The sequence below is a fragment of the Anolis sagrei genome, chromosome 3 (genome assembly GCF_037176765.1).
Source record: "Anolis sagrei isolate rAnoSag1 chromosome 3, rAnoSag1.mat, whole genome shotgun sequence".
NCBI classification, from domain to species: Eukaryota; Metazoa; Chordata; class Lepidosauria; order Squamata; family Dactyloidae; genus Anolis; species Anolis sagrei.
Window position 1 is genome coordinate 83,060,425 of NC_090023.1, and position 13,515 is coordinate 83,073,939.

The 13,515-nt window shown below is 40.3% G+C and overlaps 1 protein-coding gene across 3 annotated transcripts in view; it reads left to right on the forward strand.

Moving 5' to 3' along the window:
* Positions 1 to 13,515, forward strand: part of TAB3 (TGF-beta activated kinase 1 (MAP3K7) binding protein 3) — a 40,653-nt gene that overhangs the window by 18,502 nt on the left and 8,636 nt on the right. For 2 of the 3 annotated variants that reach the window (XM_060770133.2, XM_067466765.1), the window contains 4 exons: positions 618 to 2,079; positions 7,564 to 7,724; positions 8,715 to 8,808; positions 11,145 to 11,228. In XM_060770133.2, the coding sequence (XP_060626116.2) occupies positions 618 to 2,079; positions 7,564 to 7,724; positions 8,715 to 8,808; positions 11,145 to 11,228 (1,801 nt within the window). The remainder of the gene's footprint in view (positions 1 to 617; positions 2,080 to 7,563; positions 7,725 to 8,714; positions 8,809 to 11,144; positions 11,229 to 13,515) is intronic. The other variant, XM_060770134.2, reaches the window with a different exon arrangement.

Here is a 13,515-nt window from a genome sequence, read left to right on the forward strand (position 1 = left end):
TAAATCCTAATTTTTTATCTTTGATAAAATGTTCTTGAATCTGTCTGTATTGAAACCAGGTCATGTTTGGATATGAATATTTATTTCCTGTTTTGTTTTTAGAATTATTTCTTCACCTTCTTTTTTATTATTTCTTTATAATGGTGCCAGATTATCCAATCAAATTATCTTCTTTGGCAGGCTTCTAGCGGGGAGACCCTTACATTTTCAGGAAGGGTTTCAGGAGGCAGCTGCTCCTTACCTTGCCTGGCTCACACAGCTACAGTAGGATCACCTAAAGTAGAATCCCATTCTTTCCTAACTCATGTTACTCAGTTGGCAAACACATCGCTGCAACCTGTTATTGAAAATCTTACATTTCTCCAGCCACCCTTCACCATTCTGGTGCTGCTAAAAGCTGCCATATAGACAGAGGATAAGAAAGAAAATGAGAGGAGATTTAAAAAGCTTTGAAAAAAGTAGCTTGTTAGAGCCTTTAACTGTAGTATGCTTCAACCTAATACTTCTTAATACTCAACTGTTAGGAGCTTGATGTATAGGTACATATTTTACAGTGAAGATTTTGGGAGTAATTTACATAACTTAAAACACTTAACTTGCTATTTTTTTATTTCTAGAATAACAACAATCTTGATGCTTGTTGTCGAGTTCTTGCACAAGAGAGTAACAAATACCTGTATATGGAGTACCATAGCCCAGATGACACCCGAATGAACAAGAACCGCCTACTGCATATTAACCTAGGCATTCATCCTCATGCCAGTTATCATGGAGGGGATGGAGCTCAACTTAACGGTGGCCGTACACTGGTACACAGTTCAAGTGATGGACATATTGATCCACAACACACAGGAGGTAAACAGCTAATATGTTTAGTGCAAGAACCACATTCTGCTCCAGCCGTTGTGGCAGCTTCTCCCAACTACAATCCATTTTTTATGAATGACCAGAATAGAAATGCAGCTACACCTCCTCCACAACCACCTCAGCAACCTTCTTCCATGCAACCTGGAATGAGTACATCTGCTATGCAAGGCCCTCCTCCTCCTCCTACATATATGCACATACCTCGGTACAGCACAAATCCTATAACTGTTACAGTGTCCCAAAACCTCCCTTCTGGACAGACTGTACCCAGAGCTTTACAAATTCTTCCCCCAATTCCAAGCAATCCTTATGGGAATCCTGGCTCTCTCTACATAAGACAGACGTCTCAAAGTTCATCAGGCCGACAGACTCCGACTCAAAGTGCACAGTGGCATCATTCATCGCCACAAGGTCCAGTTCCACATTACAGTCCGCATCCACTACCTGTCTACCCACACCAACAGAATTATCAGCCGTCTCAGTATTCGCCAAAACAGCCCCAGATTCCTCAGTCCCCTTTTCGATCGCCACCTACTTCTCAATGTCCTTCCCCTTTTGGCTCACCTCAGCATCAAGTTCAGCCAACCCAACTAGGCCATCAGAGTTCCCATGTGTTTATGCCTCCCAGTCCTTCAGCTGTTCTACCCCATCCATATCAACAAACCCCCCAAACTTATCAAAAGCCAGGTGGACACTCAGTATCTTATCTCCCATATGGCGGACCTAGTTTATCTAAAGGCTCAATGAACAAGATAGAAATTACGGTTGAGCCACCACAAAGACCTGGGACTGCAATGAATAGGAGCCCTTCACCTATAGGTAGCCAACCGTCCCAAAGGAATCAGCATCCACTGTATGCACCTGGTACGCCTCCTTCCAGTTCTCCTTCCAGAAGTATGTCAGGCCAACCAAAACCTCCCTATAGTGTTAATCCTGTATATATAACGTACACACAGCCAACTGGATCTCCAGGTGTACTTACACAGTCCCCCCGAGTCATGGTATCTCAGCCAAATCCAGCAGTTTTTAAAATCACTGTAGGCCGTGCACCAGCTGAGAACCTTTTAAATTTAGTGGACCAAGAAGAGCGTTCTGCAGCACCAGAACCTATTCAGCCCATTTCAGTTGTACCAGGATCTGGAGGTGAAAGAGGAAGCCATAAGTACCAGAGGAGTTCCAGTTCTGGATCTGATGACTATGCTTATACTCAAGGTAAGTTAATTGTCTTTCAGAAAATCTATTTTTCTTTTTAAAAAACTAAGAAAAAATGGTCCAGCTGTATTGGTTAGATTCTTGTTACTTTAAACTTCGAATAGTCTTCCAGATTCATAAAGCAGTCTGAAGAACCATACTCTATTTATTTATTCTGGATTAGTTAATAAATGTTGAACTTTTTGTTACATGAGAGAATCTGGAAGAAATATGCACTACTTCAGTTTACTATAGCAACAAAGAAGCATCTGCTTTTGCTGTGTGATGTCACAACAAATTGTACGGATGCCATAAATTAACCAGAGTTTTTTTGCATTGCTACACTGGGTGGATTATGCTTACCATGAAATTAAAAAAAATACTAAGCATGCTAGCATCAACTACTTGCTTTAATGATGTTAATGCTTGGTCATACTGATATGTATTGTCAAAATGAATTGTTAAATTTATTGGATGGAAATCAGTGACACACTTTTTAAAGGAAACAAATATTATGAGGTATTTATTTATCGTGTCAGGGGCAGACCAAACAGTTGCATTGCATTTTTTAACAAACAAACAAACAAAACACAAAGTTTGCAAGCTTGGTAGTAGATTTAATGTCCTTTGACCAGTAGCTGGCCACTTGGAGTGCCTCTGATGTTGCTGGAAGAAGGTCCTCCATTGTGCATGTGGCAGGGCTCAGGTTACATTGCAGCAGGTGGTCTGTAGTTTGCTCTTCTCCACACTCGCATGTCGTGGATTCCACTTTGTAGCCCCATTTCTTGAGGTTGGCTCTGCATCTTGTGGTGCCAGAGCACAGTCTGTTCAGCGCCTTCCAAGTTGCCCAGTTTTCTGTGTGCCCAGGGGGGAGTCTCTCACTTGGTATCAGCCATTCATTGAGGTTCTGGGTTTGAGCCTGCCGCTTTGCGACTCTCACTTGCTGAGGTGTTCCAGCGAGTGTCCCTGTAGATCTTAGAAAGCTATTTCTTGATTTAAGTCGTTGACATGCTGGCTGATATCTAAACAGGGGATGAGCTGGAGATGTCATTGCCTTGGTCCTTTCACTATTGGTTGCTACTTCCCGGCGGATGTCAGGTGGTGCAATACCGGCTAAACAGTGTAATTTCTCCAGTGGTGTAGGGCGCAGACACCCCGTGATAATGCGGCATGTTTCATTAAGAGCCACACCTACTGTTTTAGTGTGGTGAGATGTGTTCCACACTGGGCATGCATACTCAGCAGCAGAGTAGCATAGTGCAAGGGCAGATGTCTTCACAGTGTCTGGTTGTGATCCCCAGGTTGTGCCAGTCAGCTTTCGAATGATATTATTTCTAGCTCCCACTTTTTGCTTGATATTCAGGCAGCTCTTCTTGTAGGTCAGGGCACGGTCCAGAGTGACTCCCAGATATTTGGGTGTGCTGCAATGCTCCAGTGGGATTCCTTCCCAGGTAATCCTCAGAGCTCGGAATGCTTGTCTGTTCTTGAGGTGAAAAGCACATGCCTGTGTTTTAGATGGATTAGGGATCAGCTGGTTTTCCCTGTAATAGGCAGTAAGAGCACCTAGAGCTTCGGAGCTTCTGTTCAACTATCTCAAAGCTCCCTGCTTGGGCGTTAATGGCACGTTCATCTGCATAGATGAAACTCTCTGTCCCTTCTGGCAGTGGCTGGTCATTTGTGTAAATGTTGAACATGGATAGAGCAGCACGCTCCCCTGGGGCAGGCCATTCTTCTGTTTCCACCATCTGCTTCTCTGGCCCTGGACTCAAGAAAAAAGCTCCTGTTTTGTAGCAGGTTTCCTATGAGGCGGGTGAGGTGGTAGTCCTTTGTGATATTATACATTTGAGGTTAAATAATTGAAGATGGATGGATGGCATCCTTGAAGTGACTGGACTGACCTTGAAGGAGCTGGGGGTGGTGACGGCCGACAGGGAGCTCTGGCGTGGGCTGGTCCATGAGGTCACGAAGAGTCGGAGACGACTGAACGAATGAACAACAACAATTGAAGTGTCTCTTGTTCACTGAATTATTTAATTTTGAGATTTCTCACGAGTATTTCATATACACCCGCAGACATCTTTAAAGGAATTGGATGTATTAGAAAAACACACAGTAGTTGCCTCATTATGGTAACATACAGAGGAATAGTACATCTATAATAAACCTGTTTAAAATGTTTAACTGGATAATAACTTACATTTCATAGGAGAGATTGGTTGGAAGTAGTGTTTGTGTCTATCGAAACAAAAGGAGAAGAATGAATCTGCATTGTCAATAAACTTAGGCTGCGGACTAGGAAGACTGCAATTCAGAACTTATAGGAAAATCAGTTGAGTTAAAAAGGTCATGTCAAATGATGTAAGGACTCTACTTGTGATCCTGTTTGATCTGTGGTTCTCAACCTTCCTAATGCCGCGATCCCTTAATACAGTTCCTCATGATGTGGTGACCCCCAACCATAAAATTATTTTTATTGCTACTTCATAACTATCATTTTGCTATTGTTATGAATCGTAGTGTAAATCTTTGATATGCAGCATGTATTTTCATTCACTGGACCAAATTTGGCACAAATACTTGATACGCCCAAATTTGAATTCTGGTGGGGTTGTGGGATGGATTGATTTTGTCATTTGGGAGTTGTAGTTTCCTGGGATTAATAGCTCACCTACTGAGTTTAAGAAAAAACACAAAATATTTTATTTTAAAATTTAAGGGATGTGAAAGGTGCAAAATTTGAAACAGCTACACCTGGTGCTGATCATATAATGAAAAAAATTCCAGGGTAGGCTTTCTGAGCAGCTTGGGTTCCCTTTCTGAGAAAGTTCTTTAGTTGGAGACCATTAGATTACCTGGTGGGGGCACCTGCAGAAGGATGTGTATACAGGAAGTATTAGGGCTTCAGATACTAATATTAGTTTTAATGCTAGGCTGGATTATTACTGTTGGAACCCCTTATCCATGGATTTGATATCCGCAAATCCATTCCCCTTTGATATATAGAAATGCCCACCAAAAAGTATTTGTGGGCCTGTCTAGATCCTCTAGTACAATTTTGTGGTATGCGTCTGTCAAAGTCCAGAGTCTGTTTCGGATATCCTTGAAAGGGGTGTCTCGGGACGTATCCCATGTGGATATTGGGGGTGGGGAGGTCATTGTACAGTGCTTGCTTAGGTTTGGCAGTGTTACTATGTCTAGAAATCTCAGGACAAGTAAAAAAAAGTTTTAGCCATATGTGGCATAGTAAGGTATCTAGGCTTCTTCCCATATATGACTCTGACAGTGATAAGTGTGTGTTCCTTATTTTTTTTATGGGTAGAAAATTTAGGTGGTTTACACAGTAAAAGTTTTGATCTCGAATTTCTAAAGTGCTGCTGCTTGGCAGCAGGTTGGCAGTCTCATGGAATCTGGTATATATAAGATTTTGTATGTTTTCTGTAATTATCAAGGAAAGGTGTGTGTGGGTGATGTATTGTTTTTAGCTTTGGAGATCCAAAATTTGGTTTGTTGTTTTTAATTTTTATTGAAATCACTGGTACTTAAATCATGATTGATATGTCCTGCTAATTTCAGTGCGGTGCAAGCATAGAATCTAAGTAATTATAGAGGTAATTATAATAATATAAGATACGTTGGAATCATTTGAATAACTATGTGTAGTAATTCACAGAAATCTGAATGAAAATATTGCCCCTGAAGAGAGGATTGATTGTCTTCTGTAAAAGTTTGTGAAACCGCTAGCATATTAACATTTTAAATAGCACAAGATGCAAAATATTTCAGGCATTTAGTAAGATAATAATAATAATTTTTATTTATACCTCGCCACCATCTCCCCAATGGGGACTTGGGGCGGCTTACATGAGGCCAAGCCCAAACAACAAATTACAGCAAATAAAACCGAAAACGCAAACTGAAAATGCAGACAATAAACAACAACATCATAATTACATAAAATATGTGAATGCATAGCAATATAAAATTACAATAAACACAATCACAGTGACAATGGGCGGGCTACATGTAATGATTAAAAGAAAAAACTAGTTAAAAACTAATTAAAAACTTGGGTGAGATAAAGGAGAAGCAGGTTATTCGCAGAGGAGGGCTCATTACTATGGCCAACACTGGTGCCACACCAAGTTTGGAGTCTATTTGCAATTTTTTTTTTGTTCACAACCACATATAATTTGTTAGCAAATGTAAGAGATATATAGATATATTTCAGATTTGACTGGCAGGTAGCCTAACAATTCAATTCTCCCCAAAGACTGCTGCCGTGATTCTTTGAACAGGCTGAAGAGCATTTCTGCATTTTCAGCATAGCTAAAGAGTCTCCTGCCTTTTTCATTACACTCCTGGAAGTCAGGTGAAAAGAGAAAGATGGAATTGTCTTAGAAAATTCCATTTCAAAAGGGCTGTCTTGCTCTGTCCCATACAGTCAGCCATTTCTCTGCTCATCTTGCTTTTCTCTCTAGCAAACATGTTTTTGTTTCTTTTGGATTTTTTAAAGCCCTTCTTCTATAAACTTATTTTTCAAAATGATTTCTGCAATATTTTCATTTAAAAATGAATGAAATTTTTAATACAAGGTGTTCATATATATACTTTCAAAATATTTCTAAATCTATATAACACAAAGACTTTGATATGATGTACAGTATCATATCATTGAAATTCTTGGGTTTGGGTTTTTGTCAATTCTTTTTATGCAAAGAAGTGCATACTATTTGCTTGACACCATGGATAACTAGAGAAGACAGACAATTTTCTTCCTTTTATTAATATTGACAGTTCTATCTCTTTTTAAAATGTTTTTGCTTATGGGCCGGGTTTTTCTTACATACACAATACATTTGTCCCTAAAGTAATAAAATGACTTAGAATGTATAAACTGCCAATATTTCATCCTAACATTTCTGATTTTTTATTATTTAAAAGCCTAGAAGATAAAACGTTTTTTCTACAGTGCTTCAAAATGTTCAGGAATTGTACATTTCTAGGTAGAGTAATATAATTCCATTGGATCACATGACTTTATTAACCTGATGCAGTGCAGAATATTTTATGGCCATGTCTGTTATACCTCAATGGCTCACAATCTGCTGGTAGGCTCATGGGCCACTGCTGGTCTTATTCTTTCCATCTTTGAAATTTCATTTTGTAGTGCAGTATTGATATAGTTAGATTGCCAGTTCAACCTGAGCAGCTTTCTCCTTGAACAGGTCCCTTTTTATTTTTGAGTGGACACAGAACAAAAACAGAAAAGGAAGGGAGGCCAGAAATTGTCATATCTTCAAATTACTGTCTAAAATGATGTTTATGGTGGAAGAAATTTACATCTCCAGTTATAGTTTTCTTGCCATTAAGTGCCTCTACATTGAAGTTTGACTGCATGTTTATGGTCCCGTTGTTATTTTAAAAAATCAACAAGTTGTCAACAAGTTACAAGATGGGCTTTCTGTTTTGTCCATTGCATTGACTTTCTTCCCTATAATACACTAGCCTTATTGTTACATCAACGTGCAAGGATGGAGAGGTTAGCAAAAGAACTGAAGTTTGAAAATGAGGAACTTGAGAAGCTTAAAGGTGAAGTGAATGGCATGGAGCATGATCTTATGCAACGGCGTTTGAGAAGAGTGAGTTGCACAACCTCAATCCCAACAGTAAGAAGGTTTTACAGTATGTTTGAATCTTCATTTTTCACTCTTGATAATGTGGAAGACTCATGCCATGTCTTAAATCCTTATATAATGCTTGCTGCCTGATGAGATTCACTCGTTTCTTTTCTTCCAGTGACAACCTTGCTTAATGCCCTTACCCAGATCCTGGTATATAATTGCATACCTTCATTACTAGCTCACTACATTCTCAGTGGAGTAGCCTCTTCAGCAAAAAAATAAGGAACCCGATTTGGAAAGAGCATATCAAAATCAATACAGTAATGTCAACACTCCTTCTCCAGGGTAGACATTGTCTGGTTTAGGAGTAAAGATATTGAAAGAATTGGTGATGAAATTACTTTTAAAATTTGCAGTTGTACATGTTTTCTGACTTGGCCGCTGTTTTCCTTCTGATAAGCAGAATTCTTTAAATTTACTTTCAGTCTCTAGAACCCATTTTGAGTTTGCTTCACAAATATAGGCTTAATCCTTTCTTTGCCTCATATTGATAATGTATTTCAAGAGTTTTAACTGGTTATCCATGGGAAGCTTGATTCAAAGCATATTAATGTTAGCTTAGTTTGAAAGTGGGCTGTCTTGGTTTATCAGCAAGAAACATTATATATATACATTACATTCCCATGACAGTGTTGAAACTCTCTATATGATAGACTAATTTTAAATCAAAGTTATCTAAACCAATAGCTTTCATCCTAGTTTAAATAACCGAGGAGGTAGTTGTAAAATGCAAGGCACTTCTGCATTATGTTTTGGAGAAATTAAATGCTACAATAGTGAAAATGTACTCCACCTTGGTAAAGCTTCTTAGTGAAGCCACATACCTATGTAACTATGACTACACAGAAGTAAGTGGGATCAGTTGCCAAATTTAAGGGATTCTGTTTCTATTTCTCTCTGTTTATGTATGTGAATTGCTTAAGTATATTCGTTATCTTTTCCCTTCCATTTTCTATTTCTGGTTCTCTTTTTTAGCCTGAGGAGATGACCAGATTGAGAAGTGTGAACAGACAGCTTCAGATAAATGTTGACTGCACTCAAAAGGAAATTGACCTCCTTCAGTCTAGAGGTAAATATGGTGAAAATTTGCTTTATCAAGAATATATTTGTTTGGAACTCTATATACAGCTGCAAAATATTTCATGAAGAGTACTGACCTATACTATCATTATATAGAATAAAAGCTGTCCAGTTGAAGTATCTCTGTGTCAGTTATGTTGTTGAACATTTCAAGAGTTTTGTAAAAGGTAAAACTGAGTAGTTAAATACTGTCATCGAATTGCATTTTGGTGTTAATTTAGATGACTGAACTGCCATGAGACCTTCATTATAAATATTACTCCTTGGATAATGAGGCATATGGCAAGTAGGTACCAAAGAACACATCTGGAAAACAATGTAGTATTACGCCTAGGTGGGAGTACAGTGTAATGCACTCCCACTTAGGCTTTATGGACTCTCAAAAATCCACAAGGACGTCACTCCATTCAGACCCATTGTGAGTTCCATTGGAACCCCCACATACGACTTGGCGAAATTTCTGGCCGCACAGCTACAAGCCCGTATTGGGCTTAGTACACACTGCATCGACTCAGCCCACTTCATAGAAAAAATCAGCAACTTCAAGCTCAACACCAATGACATACTAATCAGTTTCAATGTGGTGTCTCTATTTACCAAGGTCCCAGTAGCAGACACCATCACACTTATCAACCAGGATTTCCCAGAAGACATATCCCTGTTTTACCATTGCCTCACCACAAGCTTCCAGTGAGACAATGAATTCTATGAACAGAATGATAGAGTAGCTATGGAGAGCCCTCTTAGCCCAGTCACAGCTAATTTCTCCATAGAACACTTTGAAAAACAAGCCCTGGAAACAGCAACAAAAAATCCCACTATATGGTTCAGATATGTGGATGACACCTTCACCATTTGGAGTCTTGAAAAAGAAGAACTCAACAAGTTCTTGGGCCACCTTAACAGCATCCACCTAAACATCCAAAAAAGAAAATGGAGGAAAACTGCCATTTCTAGATATCCTAGTCATCTGCCAACCCAATCAACAATTGGGCCACACAGTTTACAGACAACCTACATACACAGATAGATACTTACATAAAAACTCCAACCACCACCCAAGTCAATAAACAAGCACAATTAAAGCCCTGGCAGAATTGCAAAAAGAATCTGCAAACCACACCTCCTCCAGTGTGACCTGAACCACCTAAACTGGGCTCTACAGGCCGATGGATACTCCACCACAGTTGTCAGAAGAGCTGCAAGACCAAGAACAAGCCACGAGAATAAAGACAAACATCCACCCAGAGGAAATGTGTTCTTATCATACATCAAAGGAACTAAAGACTGCATAGAGAAGCTGATGAAAAAATACAACCTACAAACTCTATGGACCCACTAAGAAAATCCAACAAATGCTACATTCAGCTAAGGACAAGAGGGATCATCTCACCTCTGCAGGAATCTACTGTATACCATGCAGCTGTGGGCAAGTCTACAAAGGGACTACCAAAAGCAGTGCCCCAAAAAGGAACATGAAAGGCATTGCAGACTAATTCAACTAGAGAAGTCAGCCATAGCAGAGCACCTGATGGACCAACTTGGACACAGCAATGCTGGACTACTCTAGCAGCTACCATGTCAGACTACACAGTGAAGCCATTGAAATCCACAGACATATGTGGACAATTTCAACAGAAAGGAGGAAACCATGAAAATTAACAAAATCTGGCTACCAGTATTAAACTCTAAAATCAGGACAGTAAAGAAGGAACAACACTCAAAAACAGGGGAATTCCAGACAAGAAACAATATGGGCCAGATAATCACCTCTTAACAAAGGATTCCCCCAGGCAAGAAGCAGACAAGCCTTGAAGCCACAAGGCTATTCAGTGCTAATCAATGTGATCAATTGCAGCATTCACACTTGCCACAAACAGACAAGAGTTCTTTCTCCCCCTCTGGACATTCCACAGATATATAAACCCCACTTGCCTTGTTTCCAACAAATCTCACAACCTCTAGGACAGTGGTTCTCAACCTTTGGGTCCCCAGATGTTTTGGCCTTCAACTCCCAGAAATCCTAACAGCTGGTAAACTGGCTGGGATTTCTGGGAGTTGTAGGCCAAAACACCTGGGGAACCACAGGTTGAGAACCGCTGCTCTAGGATGACTGCCATATATGTGGGCAGAACGTCAGGAGAGAAGCTTCTGGAACATGGCCATACAGTCCAGAAAACTCACAGGAACCCAATGTAGTGTACTTTCCTCTCTCATGCTAAAACACACATATTTAGCTTGAGGCTAGTGATTTCTATAACATCTTGAATTGTTGGGGTTTTTTTTTTGTTCTGAAGGTGTCTTAACTTTTTTTTATATTAATAGGGAAACTTGATCCGAAAGCCATGAGTAACTTTTATGATAATTTAGAGCCAGGTCCTGTTGTGCCACCAAAGCCATGTAAAAAAGGTGAGTCACCAGATATACAAATAAGATGTACTTTACAATTTTTTGCTAATGATTTTTTTTATATTGGGATAGAAAGAGCTTCAGTGTGCCGTGCTGTATCTAATGTGGAAGAAATGCAACAAAATCCTACCTGTGAAGCATTTTCTCAGTTATTTGTGGACAAAGTCGCTCTGATCCACTCTAATTTGGACACCATGTTAATGGCAGTCTCTGAGGATATAACACGAGCAACTGCTAGTCCCGTTTTGATGGATTCATTTCAATTGGTTCAACTTGAGGATGTGGACAAGATACTTGGAGAAGTGAGAGCAACCACATGCATCCTAGACCTCTGCCCATCCTGGCTGATAAAGGAAGCCAGAGGTAGTTTGGCAGAATGGATGAAGGCAGTGGTTAATGCCTACCTAAGGGAAGGCAAAATTCCAGCCAGCATAAAAAAAAAGCTGTAATAAAACTGCTGTTGAAAAAACCATCACTGGACCCCACTCTATTGAATAACTTTTGGCCAGTTTCCTAACTCCCCTTTTTGGGCAAAGTCATGGAACGTGTGGTAGCCTCACAAGATACTGATTATCTAGATCTGGCATAGTCTGGCTTCAGGCCAGGTCTTGGAACTGAAACAGTCTTGGTCACCTTAGTGGATGATCGTCATAGGAGACTTGACCGGGGGGGGGGGGAGGGGTGTCCCTGTTGGTTCTCCTGGACCTCTCGGTGGCCTTCAATAGCATAGACCATGGTATCCTTGTGGGATGCCTTGCGGGAATGGGGCTTGGAGGTACAGTTGTACAGTGGCTCCAGTCTTTCCTGGAGGACTGTTCCCAGAAGGTGTTGTGGGGGGACAGCTGCTCACCCTTGCAGACTTTGTCTTGTGAGGTCCCGCAGAGTTCAGTATTGTCCTCCATGTTGTTTAACATATATATGAAGCCGTTGGGAGCTATCATCCAGAGTTTTGGAATTGGATGTTATCTGTACGCAGATGATGTTCAACTCTACTACTCCTTTCCACCCACTGCTAAGGAAGCTGTTCAGGTCCTGAATTGGTGCTTGGCAGCTGGGATAGTATAGATGTGGGCAAACAAATTGAAACTGAATCCAGACAAGACCGAGGCACTCCTGGTCAGTTGTAAGGCCAAACAGGTTATAGGGTTGCAGACTGTGCTGGACAGGGTTGCACTGTTTCTAAAGGCAGAGGTTCACAGCTTGGGAGTGATCTTGGATTCATTGCTGAGCATGAAACCTCAGGTCTTTGCGGTGGCCACGTGAGCTGTTGCACAATTAAAACTTGTGCAATAGTTGGACCCATACCTTAGGAAGTCAGACTTGGTCACAGTAGCCCATGTTCTAGTCATATCCCGAATAGAAAAACTGCAACGCACTGTACGTGAGGTTGCCTTTGAAGACAGTTCAAAAGCTCCAAATAGTCCAACATGCGGCAGCCAGATTGCTCACTGGAGCAGGGAACAAGGAGCACACACACCCCTGTTATGCCAGCATCACTGGCTGCCAGTCTGCCACCGAGCACAATTCAAAGTGCTGGCTTTAGCCTATAAAGCCCTAAATGGTTCTGGCTCAGCTTACCTGTCTGAACGTATCTCTCTATGAACCATCTCGGAGGCTAAGAACGTCTGGGGTGGTCTTGCTCTCGGTCCTGCCTCCTTTACAGGCATGACTGGTGGGGACGAGAGACAGGGCCTTCTCAGTGGTGGCCCCTCGTCTGTGGAACTCCCTCCCCAACAAAATTAAATCAGCACCCTTCCTCTTAGCCTTCAGAAAAAAAGCAAAAACATGGCTGTGGAACCAAGCATTTAGGTAGCAAGCAGGACAAGAAACGAACACAGATTATGTACAATTGTTATTTGATAATGAAACAGCCGAACCATGCTTTTGGATTATGTGATTTTAATATTTATATTAATATGTTTTTAATTCTTTGTTTTAATATTTAAATGTAGTTAGATTTTATTATTTAATTGATAGTGTTATGCTATATTATATTATATTAGGTTTCCATGTTTTGTAAGGCATTGAATTTTGCTGTGAATATGCTGGAAACTGCTTTGAGTCCCCCCATGGGTGAGAAAAATGTTAAATAAATGAAGAAAATAAAAAAAATCTTCCATGATAAATAAATAAATTGCCTGTTCAGGCTTTGCATGGAATATATTTGGCCAAATATACAATAGCACAAGCACTAGTTATATTGTAAATCAGAATGTTGCTAATATGTTAGAAAACAGTCATAGTACAGACTGAATCTCCCTTTTCTGAAATACCTGAAACTAGAAGT